This window comes from Camellia sinensis, chromosome 6 (assembly GCF_055761805.1).
Source record: "Camellia sinensis isolate YWXY chromosome 6, ASM5576180v1, whole genome shotgun sequence".
Lineage (NCBI taxonomy): Eukaryota > Viridiplantae > Streptophyta > Magnoliopsida > Ericales > Theaceae > Camellia > Camellia sinensis.
In genome coordinates, this window is record NC_138966.1 from 155,633,178 (window position 1) to 155,647,907 (window position 14,730).

A 14,730-nucleotide genomic window follows, 5' to 3' on the forward strand; every position below is an offset into this window, starting at 1 on the left:
AGCAAATACTCCTCCGACCACCTCACTGATTTACGAGAAACCTTCACCACCCTGCGCAAGTACCAGATGAAGCTCAACCCAGAGAAGTGCGCGTTCGGCGTAGGATCTGGCAAATTTTTGGGTTTTATGGTCAGCCAACGCGGCATCGAAGCTAACCCTGAGAAGATCAAAGCCTTGGTCGAGATGCAGTCACCTCGGACGGTCAAAGAAGTTCAGAGGCTCACCGGCCGAGTGGCGGCCCTTAACCGCTTCATCTCCCGCGCGACAGATAAGTGCTTGCCCTTCTTCAAAGTCCTTCGGCAGACCTTTGAATGGACAACTGAGTCCGAAGAGGCCTTCCAACAGTTAAAGCAATGCATGGCTAAACCCTCCTTCTCTCTCAAGCAATCACGGGTGAGCCTCTCTTTCTCTACCTAGCAGTATCAGAAACCGCAGTCAATGCGGCTCTCCTCCGAGAAGATGGCTCAGTCCAACGACCGGTCTATTACATTAGCCGAGCTCTCAGGGGCGCGGAGCAGAACTACCCCTTGCTGGAAAAACTATCCCTGGCCTTGGTCATCGCCTCTAGACGACTCCGCCCATACTTCCAAGCCCACTCCATAGTGGTCCTCACCGACCAGCCCCTGAAGAAGGTCATGCAGCAACCGGAACTCTCAGGCAGATTGATGCAGTGGTCAGTAGAACTCAGCCAGTTTGACATCTCTTACCGCCCTCGGACAGCAATCAAAGGGCAAGCTATAGCTGATTTCATCATGGAATTCACTAAACCGACCCCGACCACCACACCCCCGCCCTTACCAACTCCAACAGAGCCAGAAGATCCTCATTCCTGGACTCTCAATGTTGATGGGTCGTCCCGAAGAGAAGGAAGCGGTGCCGGCATCATCCTCACCTCTCCTGAGGGCGGTCACTTCAAATGTGCCCTCCGTTTCCTGTTTGAAGCAGGCAACAATGAAGCCGAGTATGAGGCATTAATAGCAGGCCTCCGTCTCGCCAAGGACATAGGGGTCAGCCACCTCCGAGTTTTCAGCGACTCCCAACTCGTCGTCGGTCAAATGACGGGGGACTTTGACGCCAAGGACGATACGATGCGAGCCTACAGAGACCTGGCACTCCCCCTTGCTCGCCTCTTCAATACCTTCCACATCAGACATATTCCTCGGGCAGACAACTCCAAAGCAGACGAGATGGCTCAGTTGGCTTCAGCTGACCACCCTACTCTCAGCCATGATGTCCGCATAGAATACCTACACCACCCGGCCGTTTCACCGAGTCTACAAGCTATACAATACATTCATAATGAACCTATCCCATGGGCATCCGACATCCTCCTATTCCTGACCACAGGAGCACTCCCAGAGGACCAGCAGCAGGCTTCCAAAGTCCGATCCCGAGCGTCCAATTACGTCATTATCGACGACATATTGTACAAACGCGGTTTCTCCCGGCTATACCTACGCTACCTCAATCCAGCGCAAGCAACTTACGTAATGCAGGAGATCCATGAGGGGATTTGTGGCAATCACTCAGGAGGCAGATCCCTTGCCCAGAAGGTACTCCGTACTGGGTATTTTTGGCCAACACTCAGTCAGGATGCGACTGATTTCGTGCTCAAATGCGACAAATGCCAACGCTTCGCCAACATCCCTCATGCTCCTCCTACAGAGTTAATCACACTCTGCAGTCCTTATCCGTTTGCCAAATGGGGGATTGACCTGGTCGGTCCCCTTCCCACCGGTCGAGGTCAGACCAAATTCGCAATCGTTGCCATCGATTACTTCACCAAGTGGGTCGAAGCTGAACCCCTTGCCACAATCACCGAGCGGAACACAACCAGGTTTATCTGGCAATCGATCATTTGCCGATTTGGCATCCCTCAAGCCATCATCTCTGACAATGGCAAACAATTCGATAACGCGAAGTACAGAAAATTTTGTGCAGATCTCCAGATCCAACCGTGCTTCTCCTCCCCCGGTCACCCCCAGGCAAACGGCCAAGTTGAAGTCACCAACCGTTCCCTTCTCAAAATCATCAAAACCAAGCTCGAAGCTGCTAAAGGCCTTTGGGCCGAGGAACTGCCCAATGTACTTTGGGCTTACCGAACCACTACTCGCACCCCCACCGGCGAAACCCCTTTTCGCTTAACATATGGCGCTGAGGCGGTTATCCCGGTAGAGGTCGGCCTCCCCACTCCTAGGGTTTTACATCCGGATCTGGCCTCAGCCGAAGAGCTCCATCGAACACACCTCGATCTAGTCGAAGAGCTCAGAGAAACCGCTACTGTCAGATTGGCTTCTTACCAGCAGAAAATGAGAACACACTACAACCGCCGAGTCCGACCTCGAGAGTTCTCTGTGGGGGATCTTGTCTTACGAGAAGTGACTCTCGCCACAAAGAATCCAGCCGAGGGAAAACTGGCAGCCAAATGGGAGGGCCCCTACATCGTCAAAGCCCGACCACGACCAGGCACTTACCGACTCCAAGACATGGAAGGTCGAGACCTGCCCCATCCCTGGAATGCAGAACATTTGAAGCGTTACTATCAATAAGTTCATATTTTTGTATTACCAATATTGTTGTATTCCCCTTTTCTTTATATATATAACGCAAATTCCGATTGCAGATCTACACTTTCGAAATTCAAATGTTTGTATGACGATCCCATAACATTGCCACCGACAGCAATTCAAAACTTCACAACCTCAACCAGTCCGAGCACTTCAAAGCCTCGGCCAGACCGAGCACTCAAAAGCCTCGGCCAGACCGAGCACTCGAAGCCTCGGCCAGACCGAGCACTCAAAGCCTCGGCCAGTCCGAGCACTTCAAAGCCTCGACCAGACCGAGCACGTCAAAGCCTCGACCAGACCGAGCACTCAAAAGCCTCGGCCAGACCGAGCACTCGAAGCCTCGGTCAGACCGAGCACTCAAAGCCTCGGCCAGTCCGAGCACTTCAAAGCCTTGACCAGACCGAGCACGTCAAAGCCTCGACCAGTCCGAGCACTTCAAAGCCTCGGCCAGACCGAGCACTCAAAAGCCTCGGCCAGACCGAGCACTCGAAGCCTCGGCCAGACCGAGCACTCAAAGCCTCGGCCAGTCCGAGCACTTCAAAGCCTCGACCAGACCAAGCACTCAAAAGCCTCGGCCAGTCCGAGCACTTCAAGGCCTCGGCCAGACCGAGCACTTCAAAGCCTCGGCCAGACCAAGCACTTCAAAGCCCCAGCTAGACTGAACACTCGACCGAGCACTCCAAAACCAAACAAGGCTACATTTTTCACACTTGGTCACATTTTGAAACTTCCCCATAACACTTACTTACTCTCACTTTCATGTTTACACTCTCACTCGTCCGTTTTGAAACCTCCTCATAACACTTACATTTTTCACATTCACTTTCAAATTTACGCTTAACTGTCTAGCTACTACTTGTAACTTACCCTTTATCCTCATTTGTGGACTTTTACTGCACAAAATTTCTTACTCATTTTTACTGCACAAGGTTTTTATTCATTTTTGCTGCACAAACAGTCAGCTGCCAACAGACACAAAATAACATTCGTACACAAATTCATCTTAACCAAACCCTTCATTTATTTATTCATTCACTCATCGAATTACAATGTATAAAAAAAAAAAAAAAAAAAAAACAATGAACAAAAATTACAATGTATACACTTAACCAAACCCCACAAAGCACGCCCAGCCCTTCTTTCCCTTGGCTACTCTTCCTCGCTGGATGCTAGATCCTCTTCTTCAACGCCTTCGTCCAGGGGGGTCTGGGCCACATCATCCTCGCCTATTGTCACACTACTCAGGTCCAAGTCTGGAAACAGCTCCTCAGCTCTACGCTTGAACATTTTCCAACCGCTGTCCCAGTACTCGGCCATTTCATGCTTATAGAAGTCGGACTGCTGGAAGCTTTCAATCACCTCTGATTCGGTCCTACCTCCAGCAGTCTTCCTTGACGGGCCCACCCCCCCAGGCTCTTGACCAGCCAAACTCCTGGCGACAGCAGCATCCACCACCATTTGAAATTCGAAGGACCCCTTATACTGCTCCACTGCTGCGACGCATAGATCAGGGTAGGCCGCCTTTTCAGACGCCGCCTTCGCCCTCTCCTCGTCCAGCTCCCTTTGCAGAGCCACCCTTCCAGCAGCTGCCGTCGCCCTCTCCTCTTCCATCCCCTTCCTCAGACTCTCTAGCTCCGCCGCCATCTTCGCCTTCTCCATCTCCCATTCCCTCAGAAGCCTCCCCTTGTCCTCCTCTGCTCTGGTGCGCTCCTCCCCCAGCTCCTTCAGCAGGTCTCCAATTCTGGAGTCCGCTTCATCCTTCTGCCTGACCAGCTCTTCATTGCTGGTCATAGCCTCCTCGTGCCTCTCGACCGCCACCGCGCAGGCCTTCTCGGACTCTTCCAACTTTTTCTGCTCACCAGCCAGTTGGAACTCCAGCGACACAACCTTACGGCGTGTGTCCTCCAGTTCCAACTTAACTGCTGGCAGGTCGGCATAGGCAGTCTCCCAGTCGGCACTGTCCTTCCTCAACTTGGCCAGCTGGGCCCTGGCCTCCTCAGCCTTCAACTTGGCGGCCCCAGCTTTCCTGAGAAGAGCCCCCGCCAAGGTAGTCACCTCCATTTGGGCGGAGCATAACCCCCTCAGCAGGTCGGCCTCACCATACCCAGATGCCGCGCGCAGAGCTCCTTCGTCCACAATCTTCACCAGGCGGTCGGCTCCCGCCCTGGCTGGGCCTTCTTCTCCCTCCATCCTCCCAGCTACCGCGCGCGCATGATAAATAGCCGTGGCCACACGAACCCCCCCTTCCTGGGGGTCGGGCCTCCTTTGAACCTGTTCCCTCCCGCTCAGCGCCGCCTCCCCCACCCCAGCCTCCGCTTGTACTGGTGGACCCACCTCCACAACCTCCACCGTTGGGATGATCTCCACTTCCTCTGGGGCGTCCTTTGCTGCAGGGACCTCTGCATCCGTTGGGGCCACCTTCGCCCTCTTGGCCCCAGACTCCTCTCCAGCCTCCTCTGGGGCCCCCCTCTTCCTCTTCTCCTTCTTTTTCTTCATGACCGTCACCCCCCCTCTGGCCTTTTCCTTTACAGGGTCTACAGGCGGCGGAAGCGGCTCAAAGCTGCCCAAGTCTTTCTCCCCCAAAGGCCTAGGGCGCGGTCGGATCCTCTCCCGCGAGAGCGGTTCAGCCTGTCGGTCCCTCTGCGCCTCTATCAACTTCGCAGCCTTGGCCATAATGGCTCGATCCTCCATCTCCTGTACTCTTCTCCTCTCTTCCAACTCCCCCCGGCCGAGGTCTCCACCTTTCGGCTGCGGTCCCAGCCCCGCCTCAAACAGTGCAGACGGCTGGACAAGATCGTCCCATCTGGCTTTCTCTCTCTCTCTCCACTCCCTCACTTTCTTCACCCTCTCTTCCGCCACCACCCCCAGCCTAGACTCCATCGACCGATTTGGCACCTTCCAGATGGTGCGCACACCCATCCCCCCATTAACTGACACGAAAAACCACCGTGGCCGCCACCCCTTGATCGACGTAGGCAGCCCTGCCACCAACCCCCTGCCCATCACCGCCTGTAGGGTGACCCACGTTTCTTGCTGACCCGACGCTTTGTAACATGAGAAGAACTCGTCGATCGTCATGGCCTCTCCTCCATTCGCCTTAGGCCACGCACTCGCACAAGCCATCAGAATCTTCCACGCATTGGGCATCAACTGCCCCGGCGCTACCTCCAGGCGATTTAGCACATCAACCACCACTTGAGGCAATGACAGCCTCAGCCCCCCTTTCAGCGCCTCCTCGTACAGGGAAAACTCCCCTGGCTTCACCATAGACGGCCTTTCCTCTGGCATCGGCAATCGTAAATCTACCTCCGCCGGAATCTGGTATCGCTCCCTAATCGCCTCCAAATCTGCCACCGTGAGTGTGGATCTGTCCGCCTTAGTGTGCCACTGCCCCGACTCCACCTGGTTTAATGGCTTTGGGGCCAATATCAAGGCCGATGCCTCTGTCCTGTACTGCGCTGCTAACTCCTCCCCATCATCGTCCCCCAACGGGTCTACCCTCACGTTAACTACTCCTTCTTGTGCCATTTCTAGGGCTTGCTCATAAAACACTTCTGACGCAGACACAAGAAAGTTGAGAGAATGCTACACAGATATGTCGCACGCCGTGAAGGAGTTGGATATTTTGAGTTCTTGTACCACGGTAAGTGAAACGCATTATACCTAAAACCTACGGTTTTGCCCGTATTCCACGGATCCACATTAATTTTCGCCCGTTTCAAAACCTTTCAAATCAACCGCCAAAACCGCCTTTTCAAAACCCCCCGTGACCTATCGCTTCATTTCCTGCCCCAACGCTTCATCTTCCCCCACGACACTGCCACGTGTGTGGCCACGATGCACTGTCCCCTCCCCTTACCCTGTCTTTTCCATTTTCACATCAGCACCTTTTTGAACTCCACGCCGCCCTGGTCGGCACACCTCACGGCCGACCCCTCCCGCTCGGCTACCCTCGTGGTCGGCACGTCTCACGGTCGACCTCTCCCGCTCGGTCACCCTCGTGGTCGGCACGCCTCTTGGTCGACCCCTCCCGCTCGGTCACCCTCGTGGCCGCCCCGCCTCACGGTCGACCCCTCCCGCTCGGTCACCCTCGTGGCCGCCCCGCCTCACGGTCGACCCCTCCCGCTCGGCCACCCTCGTGGTCGGCCCGCCTCACGGTCGACCTCTCCCGCTCGGCTATCCTCGCAGTCGGCACACCTTCCAGTCGGCCTCTCCACTCGTTTCACACTTCTCTCCCTTCTTACTATTCCCTTCGTTGGTCTAAAGCTGCACTCGGAAATGGGGGACTACTGACATGGATAGGCCCACAAGGCATACGGCCCACGGCAAACCACCCCGAACCCATCGCTTGGGGCCAATGGCACAACCCGGTTGACAAGGCCCAGAACAGCTGGAGGCCACCTAGACATGAAGGGCCAACGGCATTTAGGCACACGGCAGGTGGGACACGGGCCACATCAGCAGACAAAGATCTGCAGAGTTATTATCACAACACATCACCATTAATGCAACCCATCACAGCATTTATTACAACAGCACTCCCCGCCGGAACAGAGCCTCCATCACCCTAAACAAGATGAGCTATGGCACAGGCTTTCGGCGAAAGAAAGCACGTCACAGGAGACAGGAAAAATGATGACAAAAGGATATAAGCAAGGATAAGAGGAAAGAAAAAGGTTAAGTAATCTCTCTCTTGATCTCTCGAGATACAGTTTTTTCATACTCTGCTCTACTAATTCTTGCACCGGAGGGTTCACTGGGGGACTACCCCGTTCCCCCTGAACTTGCATGCAGGTCATCTGACGGAGTCTCCCTCTTGAGCCGGAGCCTGAAGAGCCTGGGCCGGTCCGACCCATCCACCCGGGAATCGATACCTCATCATATATATATATAAAAAATATTATGTAAAACTAATTTGTATTATATAAATAAAAAATATTATATAAATTAGTGTTATATATTATGTAAATATTTAATAATTAGGTAAAAATATTTTTCAAAGCGCCAATTTGTCTCAAATCATCCAAACTATAATTTAATTATTTATCAATTTGTCAATTTACCATTTAATTTATAATTTTATTCTGAAATGGTTCAAACCCAACCGCGCACATTAAAATTGTTCCACCATCTTTGAATTCCGAGGAGAGAGAGAAAGAAAGAGGGAGAGAAACAGAAGAGAAGGATGGAGTGTTGACTTGGTTGACTATTACATAACTCGGGAATTTAACAAAATTTGAAATCATAGGCTGAGATTTATTCATGAGACGGTCCACGACAAAGAATTTTTTTTTTCATAATATTCTAAAAAATTAAATTATTTACAGAAATAACATACTATTTAAACTATTTAACAAATTAACCTACATTTTGAAATTATTTTTTTCAAAATGCAATTTTATGACAAAATCGCATCTTCAAAACACACTTTCATGATGACAAGCCCACATGAAATTGCCAACGTGACTATATTGAAATCTCATTTTGAAATGCAAGTTTATCTTAAAGTTATTTTTTTAAAACATAATTTCAACACTACCATGAAATTGCATTTTTAAAACACAATTTTAATATTAATGCAAAAATGATGTTTCAATAATCATTTTGAGTCGTGATTTCAATATAAGATTGGGTATGTCATTTTGAAAATGAAAAGAATTATATTGGGTATCACATTTTGAAAAGATTTTAGTTAAATCGGTTTTCAAGAAATCTTAGGGGGTGTTTGGCATGCGCTAAAATAACACATGTTATTTTAACACATTATTCTATTTGGGTCATAATCATCTTATTTAAGTCACATTACCTCTCTAGTATATTACTTCAAAATCAACTCATATTTAACGTTTTTTCTTAAAAAGTCAAAAAGTATATTTATTTAGATCATCTCAAGTATCTCCTTAATTTAGGAAATACGATTTTACCGAATCACAATTTGAAAAAGCAAAATAATGAAATTGCAATTTCAAAATGTAATTCTATGTTGAAAAATAGTTAATATAGTAAACTTGTATTCGTACATAATCCAAATTCAAACGATTTCATTACATAAAAATAAAAAATATAAAAATTTGTTATCTTAACTATTTAATGAAATCACATTTTGCTATCTTAAATGTTTTTCAACCTTGAATCGCATACCAGCTTTGTATACTAACTCTGTTTGATGTTGTTTTGAGAATTTGATTACTACAAAAAAAAAAAAAAAAAAAAAAAAAATTAAAAAACCTTGAAACTAATTTAGTAAAAAAATGAAAGGTAAAAACACTCATTACTTTGACATGATTTTATCTTTTTTAAGAGCACAAATAATTTTTAAAAATTTAAAAATTATTTTTTTATTTTTATTTTTGTCAAATTAGTTTTTATTTCTTAAAAAAATAATAATAAAAACATATTCTAAAATTAAACCAATCATTTTTATTTGTATTTTGTAATTATGATTCCAAAAAATCGTGTTTCCTACATTTTAATTTCTTGAAAATTCACTTAAAATGTGAATTAACTGAAATCTCCTTTTTAAAATGCAATACCAACCGTATATTGAAATCACATCTTCAAAATAGAATTTCATATTGAATTATCATTTTCAAAATAGGCGTGTTATGTTGAAATCACATTTTAAAGATACAATTTCATGGCAAGGTTGAAATTGTGTTTTGAAAATGCAACTTCAAAGTAGACTTATACTTTTAAAATGTGATTTCAACATGTCCACATCAGCACCCTTAAGTGGCCATATCACCATAAAAGTGTATTATATGCATCTTTAATTATGTCCTTTTTTTTTAAATTATAACCAATTTTTTTCTTTAATTATGACATTATTTTAGTTTTGACTCATAAGATTTTTAGTTACGTTTTATGTTGTGTTTAATTATACTTATATTTTTAGTTACAACTCAAAAAGTATAAAATCATACTTTTTTAAATAAAAATAAATAAATTATAAGATGCATAGTATTTTCCTAAATTTAATGAATGATATCTGTAAAAAGTGACACAGGTAAGTGTGAGATATGAGAGAAGGGAGTGTAGTCATTTACTGAGAAAATATTTCATCATTATGTATTCATTTTCTTCTGTACATTTTTGTTGCAATTAAAATAATTTTTCATTAATTTTTAATTGTTTTCCCTACATACTACTGAATTATATTTTTTCTACATTGTTATGTTTCAGTACCACCGTTCATTTTAAAATAATCTAAATGACAAACTAATTTTTTTGATCGAAAGGAAGTTTAATTAAAACACAGAGTCATTACATGAAATGCATCCACACGCTTGTTTGTCTCATGGAAGATGTGTTAAGACTGTGCTTGCTATTCTTTGAGTCAGAAATTTGATGTCTTCAACTAAGGCTCTGTATGGACAGTTTGGATGAGTCCCATCATGGATTAATTGCTCCGCGTCCAGGCAGTCGGTTTCTACCACAACCCCTTGCCACCCTTTCCCATCAATGATGGTTGTGCCACGGTAAATGGTCCAAAACCCTGGTTCAATACTGGTTGCAGCATCTAGTTTTCCTGAGTAGCCTAGGACCCATGAGCTCTTCTCATCTCTAAAGAGGCCGCCATAGATTTAAATAATTTCAGACCTCTTTGATCAGTGTTAAGGGAGCATTGAAAAGCTTCATGAATTTCAAGGGTATATTGAAACACTAGCTTCAAACTGTCCTGAGTATTTAAAGAACAGTAATAAAAAATGGTTTTATTTCAAAAACGATTTGTGTAATTACTTTTAGTCATGTAGATGGAATTGTAATTCCTCCTAAATCTTTTGTGGTGTTTCGTGGAAACAATCCTGAACATATGAGAGAAAACTGAACAGGCAGCTGAGTTGGGATTTCCAAGCATCCAAGAAGCAACCTCTAAAATTGGCCAATAGATAGAATGGTTAGCAGAGTACAATGTGTCCCAATATGTACACTACCCATTATGTATATATTTTTTTAATAAAAAAATTAATCCTTTAATTTAAAAGTGTTAAACGCTTTGATTTTTTATTTTGGCATTGATAGGATGTTAGTGGGTTAATCATTTTTTAATGTAAGACAACACTTGGACAAGTCATTTCTTCGGCGCTGCTAAAAGGCCCCAACATGACTCTGCTTCTTCATCTTCTTCAGCACCACCTCGCTGGAGCTATGACGCGTTCTTGAGTTTCAGAGTTGAAGATACCAGCAAAAACTTCACCGATCATCTCTACACTGCTTTGGTTCAAGCTGGAATTCACACCTTCAGGGAGGACGATGAACTCCCAAGAGGACAAGTCATTTCTTCGGAGTTGCTAAAATCAATCGAAGAATTGAGGATCTCCATTGTTGTTTTCTCCAGAAACTACGTTTCTTCGAGATGGTGCCTTGATGAGCTCGTGAAGATCATTGAATGCAAGAGAACACTTGGACAATTACTTCTCCCAATATTCTACGATGTTGATCCGTCGGACGTATGACATCAAACAGGGTGTTTTGGAGAAGCATTTGGAAGACACGAAAACCGTGATGTGGATGAGATGGAGAAGGTGGATGGGTGGAGAGCTGCCCCTCTCTGAAGCTGCTAATTCAGCATCCTTTTAATTTTGCTGCTTCTGCTGCTATCAATTTTCATTTTTATCTAGAAAATCCTACCATATTGTTTTTACAATTTGAAGGGGAAAAAAAAATGACATTTGCCAATTTTTTTTTATTAAATCAAACTTACGATTCATTTGTCAATAATATTAAAATTTTATTCTCAATTTTAAATGCATGCAAACCGCTATATTAACTACTAGTATAGTTAGTTCACTTTGTAACTTTAAGACGTTTTGCATTTTACATTTCTTAACTGCATATTGGGAGTCGGTTTATAAGGTTTTGTATTTCCGTAATATAAACCTATGTTACATGGAACGTGGATCGTTTTGGTACGTGGAATGGGAACGTAATATACCACATGCTTTAAAATATGATACGATAGGGTTATACTTGTATACATTATACTTAAAAATTTAAGGTACTTGTAGAATAATTTTTTTTTAAACTATTAAACATTCAATAAAATGCAATTTTTATTTATTTATTTTTTTCGTGTGACAGAATATTTCTATGAGCACTATTGTAACGCCCTCAAAATAAACCCATAAACCATACAATATTGACATGCTTAGACATAAGAAAATAAAGCATAATTATATTCCATCATAGTATTCATTACAAAATGTATTACATGTTGACAACAAAAGTAAATGCCCTATGGGCTTACAACTTTCCAAGTTAACACTTGGTTACAAAAAGGAGTACTAACTCGAAACACAAAGTAAGCCCTTGGCTTGATATACATGTAATACAAGAATGTAATCACAAAAGATGTCCCAGCCACTAAGCCTCTCAAGCTACGTCCTTGGAGGTGACATGCTACCTGTACCTGAAAATGATGTCCCATATAGGATGAGCCAACACCCAGTAAAGATATGCTAAACATAACATGAGCAATAACTAAAACATTGGCAGTTGATAAATGTTTAACTTACACGAATTAATTCATAATCCGTTTCAATTACATGACAAAAGAGATCATGTTTCATTCCATTTTCCATTTCTTATCCAATTCTCAATTCATAACTATGGCTCAGAACCTAGCCAAACAATTTGATTGAGATCACATCTCATATCAACAGTATTTCTATTTCAGATGAGATAATAACTCATATTAAACATTTCACACTTCATAACAGATACACATTTTGGTGTTGTGTCAATAACACATGACAACACTTCCATACTTCACAAATGATACACATTTTAGTGTTGTATCAATGTCAAACAAAAACACTTCCATACTTCACAAATGATACACATTTTAGTGTTGTATCAATGGAGTCCATTCCCTATCTCCTCCCAAACAATATCCGGTTTAGAGGTCCATCCTCTATCTTCCCCTAAACCGTGGAGTACATCCCCTATCTCCTCCCACACAACACAATGTATATAAACGCATATCATATACATAATCAAATCAATACATAAAATTCATGTATTATCTCAACCGCCATATTCGATAGCATACTCAATTAATTAGTTTTAGTTTGCCTAATCATCATGCCTTGTCTACAACAATCAAGACTACCCTCCACCGGTAGCCCAAAGCAATTAATTCTAAACAGATAATAATTTCATCCAACAGATAAATTATCAACAATTTCCAAGGTGAGTGATTAATAATTCCAATTTCACCATTCTATCTCATAATGAGTCAATTTCATATTCTACAACTCAATTTTATATTTCCATAACATCTCCAAATTTATTGTATAAATTAATTTATAACAAAAATTAGGGTTTTCTTCCCTCTTTCTCAACTTTGGCCCAAAGGCACAAATATCAACAACCAACAACAATACCATCATTTTTAGACCCAAATTACATATTTATGAGTCAAAATAATAAAACCCCTTTTTCATACCTTTGAAACCCTAACACTCAAAATTACCCAAATCAAACCATTTATACAAAGAGCTCAACATCTATGTTAAAGCACATAAGAATGAGTAGGAATCCCTACCTCAAGAGATGAAACTCAAAGGAGATGATAGAGAAATCTCGAAGTGCTCCAAACCAAGAAAATTTCGGATCAAAAGGAAGCCCAAACCAAGCTCTACACTTTTTGTAAAGACACTAAGGGAGTAGATCACTCAAGATAGATCAATCCCTAGAGAGAAGGTGAAATGTAGAGAGAGAGACTCTAAAAAATGGGTTTTTGGAAAAGTAAAAGAGAGAGTGAAAGTTGAAAAGTGATCTAAAAAGACCCAGCTGATATCTGATATAAGTATGACCTGCTCGAGCGGAGAATAGGACGCTCGAGCGTCAAGCACAAAAAACTGGACCCGCTCGAGTGTGAAGGGTACCCGCTTGAGCACCAAGACACAACTGCAAAACACACCCGCTCGAGCGCAAAGGGAAAGCCGCTCGAGCGTAGATTTCCCTCTTCCAGTACTTTTACAGAAAATGAACTACCCACTCGAGCGCAAAGATACCCGCTCGAGCGTGAGAAAATCCACTCGAGCATGAAAAACACACCTGCAGAAGTTTTACAGAGGCACGAAATGCTGAGAGTGTGTAAACCCCGCTCGAGCGCAAGAAGACCCGCTCGAGCGGACAACCAAAAATCAAAATCCGCTCGAGCGCAAAGGGACCCGCTCGAGCGTACCACCAAAATTCTGGGCAACAAGGAATAGGACTGAAGCTCAACCAACCTGTTCGAAACACGCCCAATACATCCTAAAACTCAAACACACGGAATTAAAGGATAACAACAAGATATACAACCACCAACTCCACGGAACCTAAGTCCGGAATACAACAATCAAAGAAAGAGAAACCGGGATCGCTATAACCTCCCCCCCTTAAAGAATTTCGTCTCCGAAATTAAGTACAAGTTTTTCAAAAACATGTTTTCTCAATACCAACATTACTACAATACAAAATTCAACAACTTGACCCATTACCGGTCATTGCATCTCTATTCAAGAGGCAAACTTCCATATAGTCTCCAACATGCATTATCAACATGTATCTCAAAATATATTCAATGCCAACAATACATTCGCATTTCTGAAACATCATCAACATATACAATGTTAAAATCAATTTCCATTATAAGGCAAGTTCCAAACTATATTTCCATAAACTCAAAACATACACCATGTTTTACAACTTAAGACACAATCAATGCTCTTAAAGTTTATCAATATTACAAAATTTTCAAAACATGATTACACATGAACAACTAAGTCCGAATATTTCTCACGGACCTCCAACTCACGTTCCCAAGTGGCTTCCTTCACTCCGTGATGTTTTCACAAAACCTTTACCAAGGGAATGGTCTTGCCTCGCAAGACTTGCTCTCGCCTATCCAAGACCCGAACCGGTCTCTCCTCATACGAGGCATCCTCATCTACCTCTAAGTCGGTCCAATCCAACACGTGCGATGGGTCCGGCTTGTACTTCCGAAGCATACTAACATGAAACACGTCATGTACTCCGGATAACTGCGGCGGCAAGGCCAAACGATAAGCAACCTCCCCAATCCTCTCAAGGATTTCAAAGGGACCGATAAACCGAGGGGATAACTTCTCACTCTTCCCAAACCTCATCAAACCCCGCCTAGGTGATATTTTCA

The 14,730-nt window shown here is 43.9% G+C and overlaps 1 protein-coding gene across 1 annotated transcript; it reads left to right on the top strand.

The window, feature by feature from the left end:
• The first annotated feature begins 752 nt into the window (after positions 1-752).
• LOC145793722 (uncharacterized) lies at positions 753-2,656 on the top strand. The gene is made up of 2 exons (XM_082876592.1): positions 753-1,382; positions 2,624-2,656. Exons 1-2 carry the CDS (start codon positions 753-755, stop codon positions 2,654-2,656), a joined length of 663 nt encoding a protein of 220 aa, XP_082732718.1.
• Positions 2,657-14,730: the final 12,074 nt, after the last annotated feature.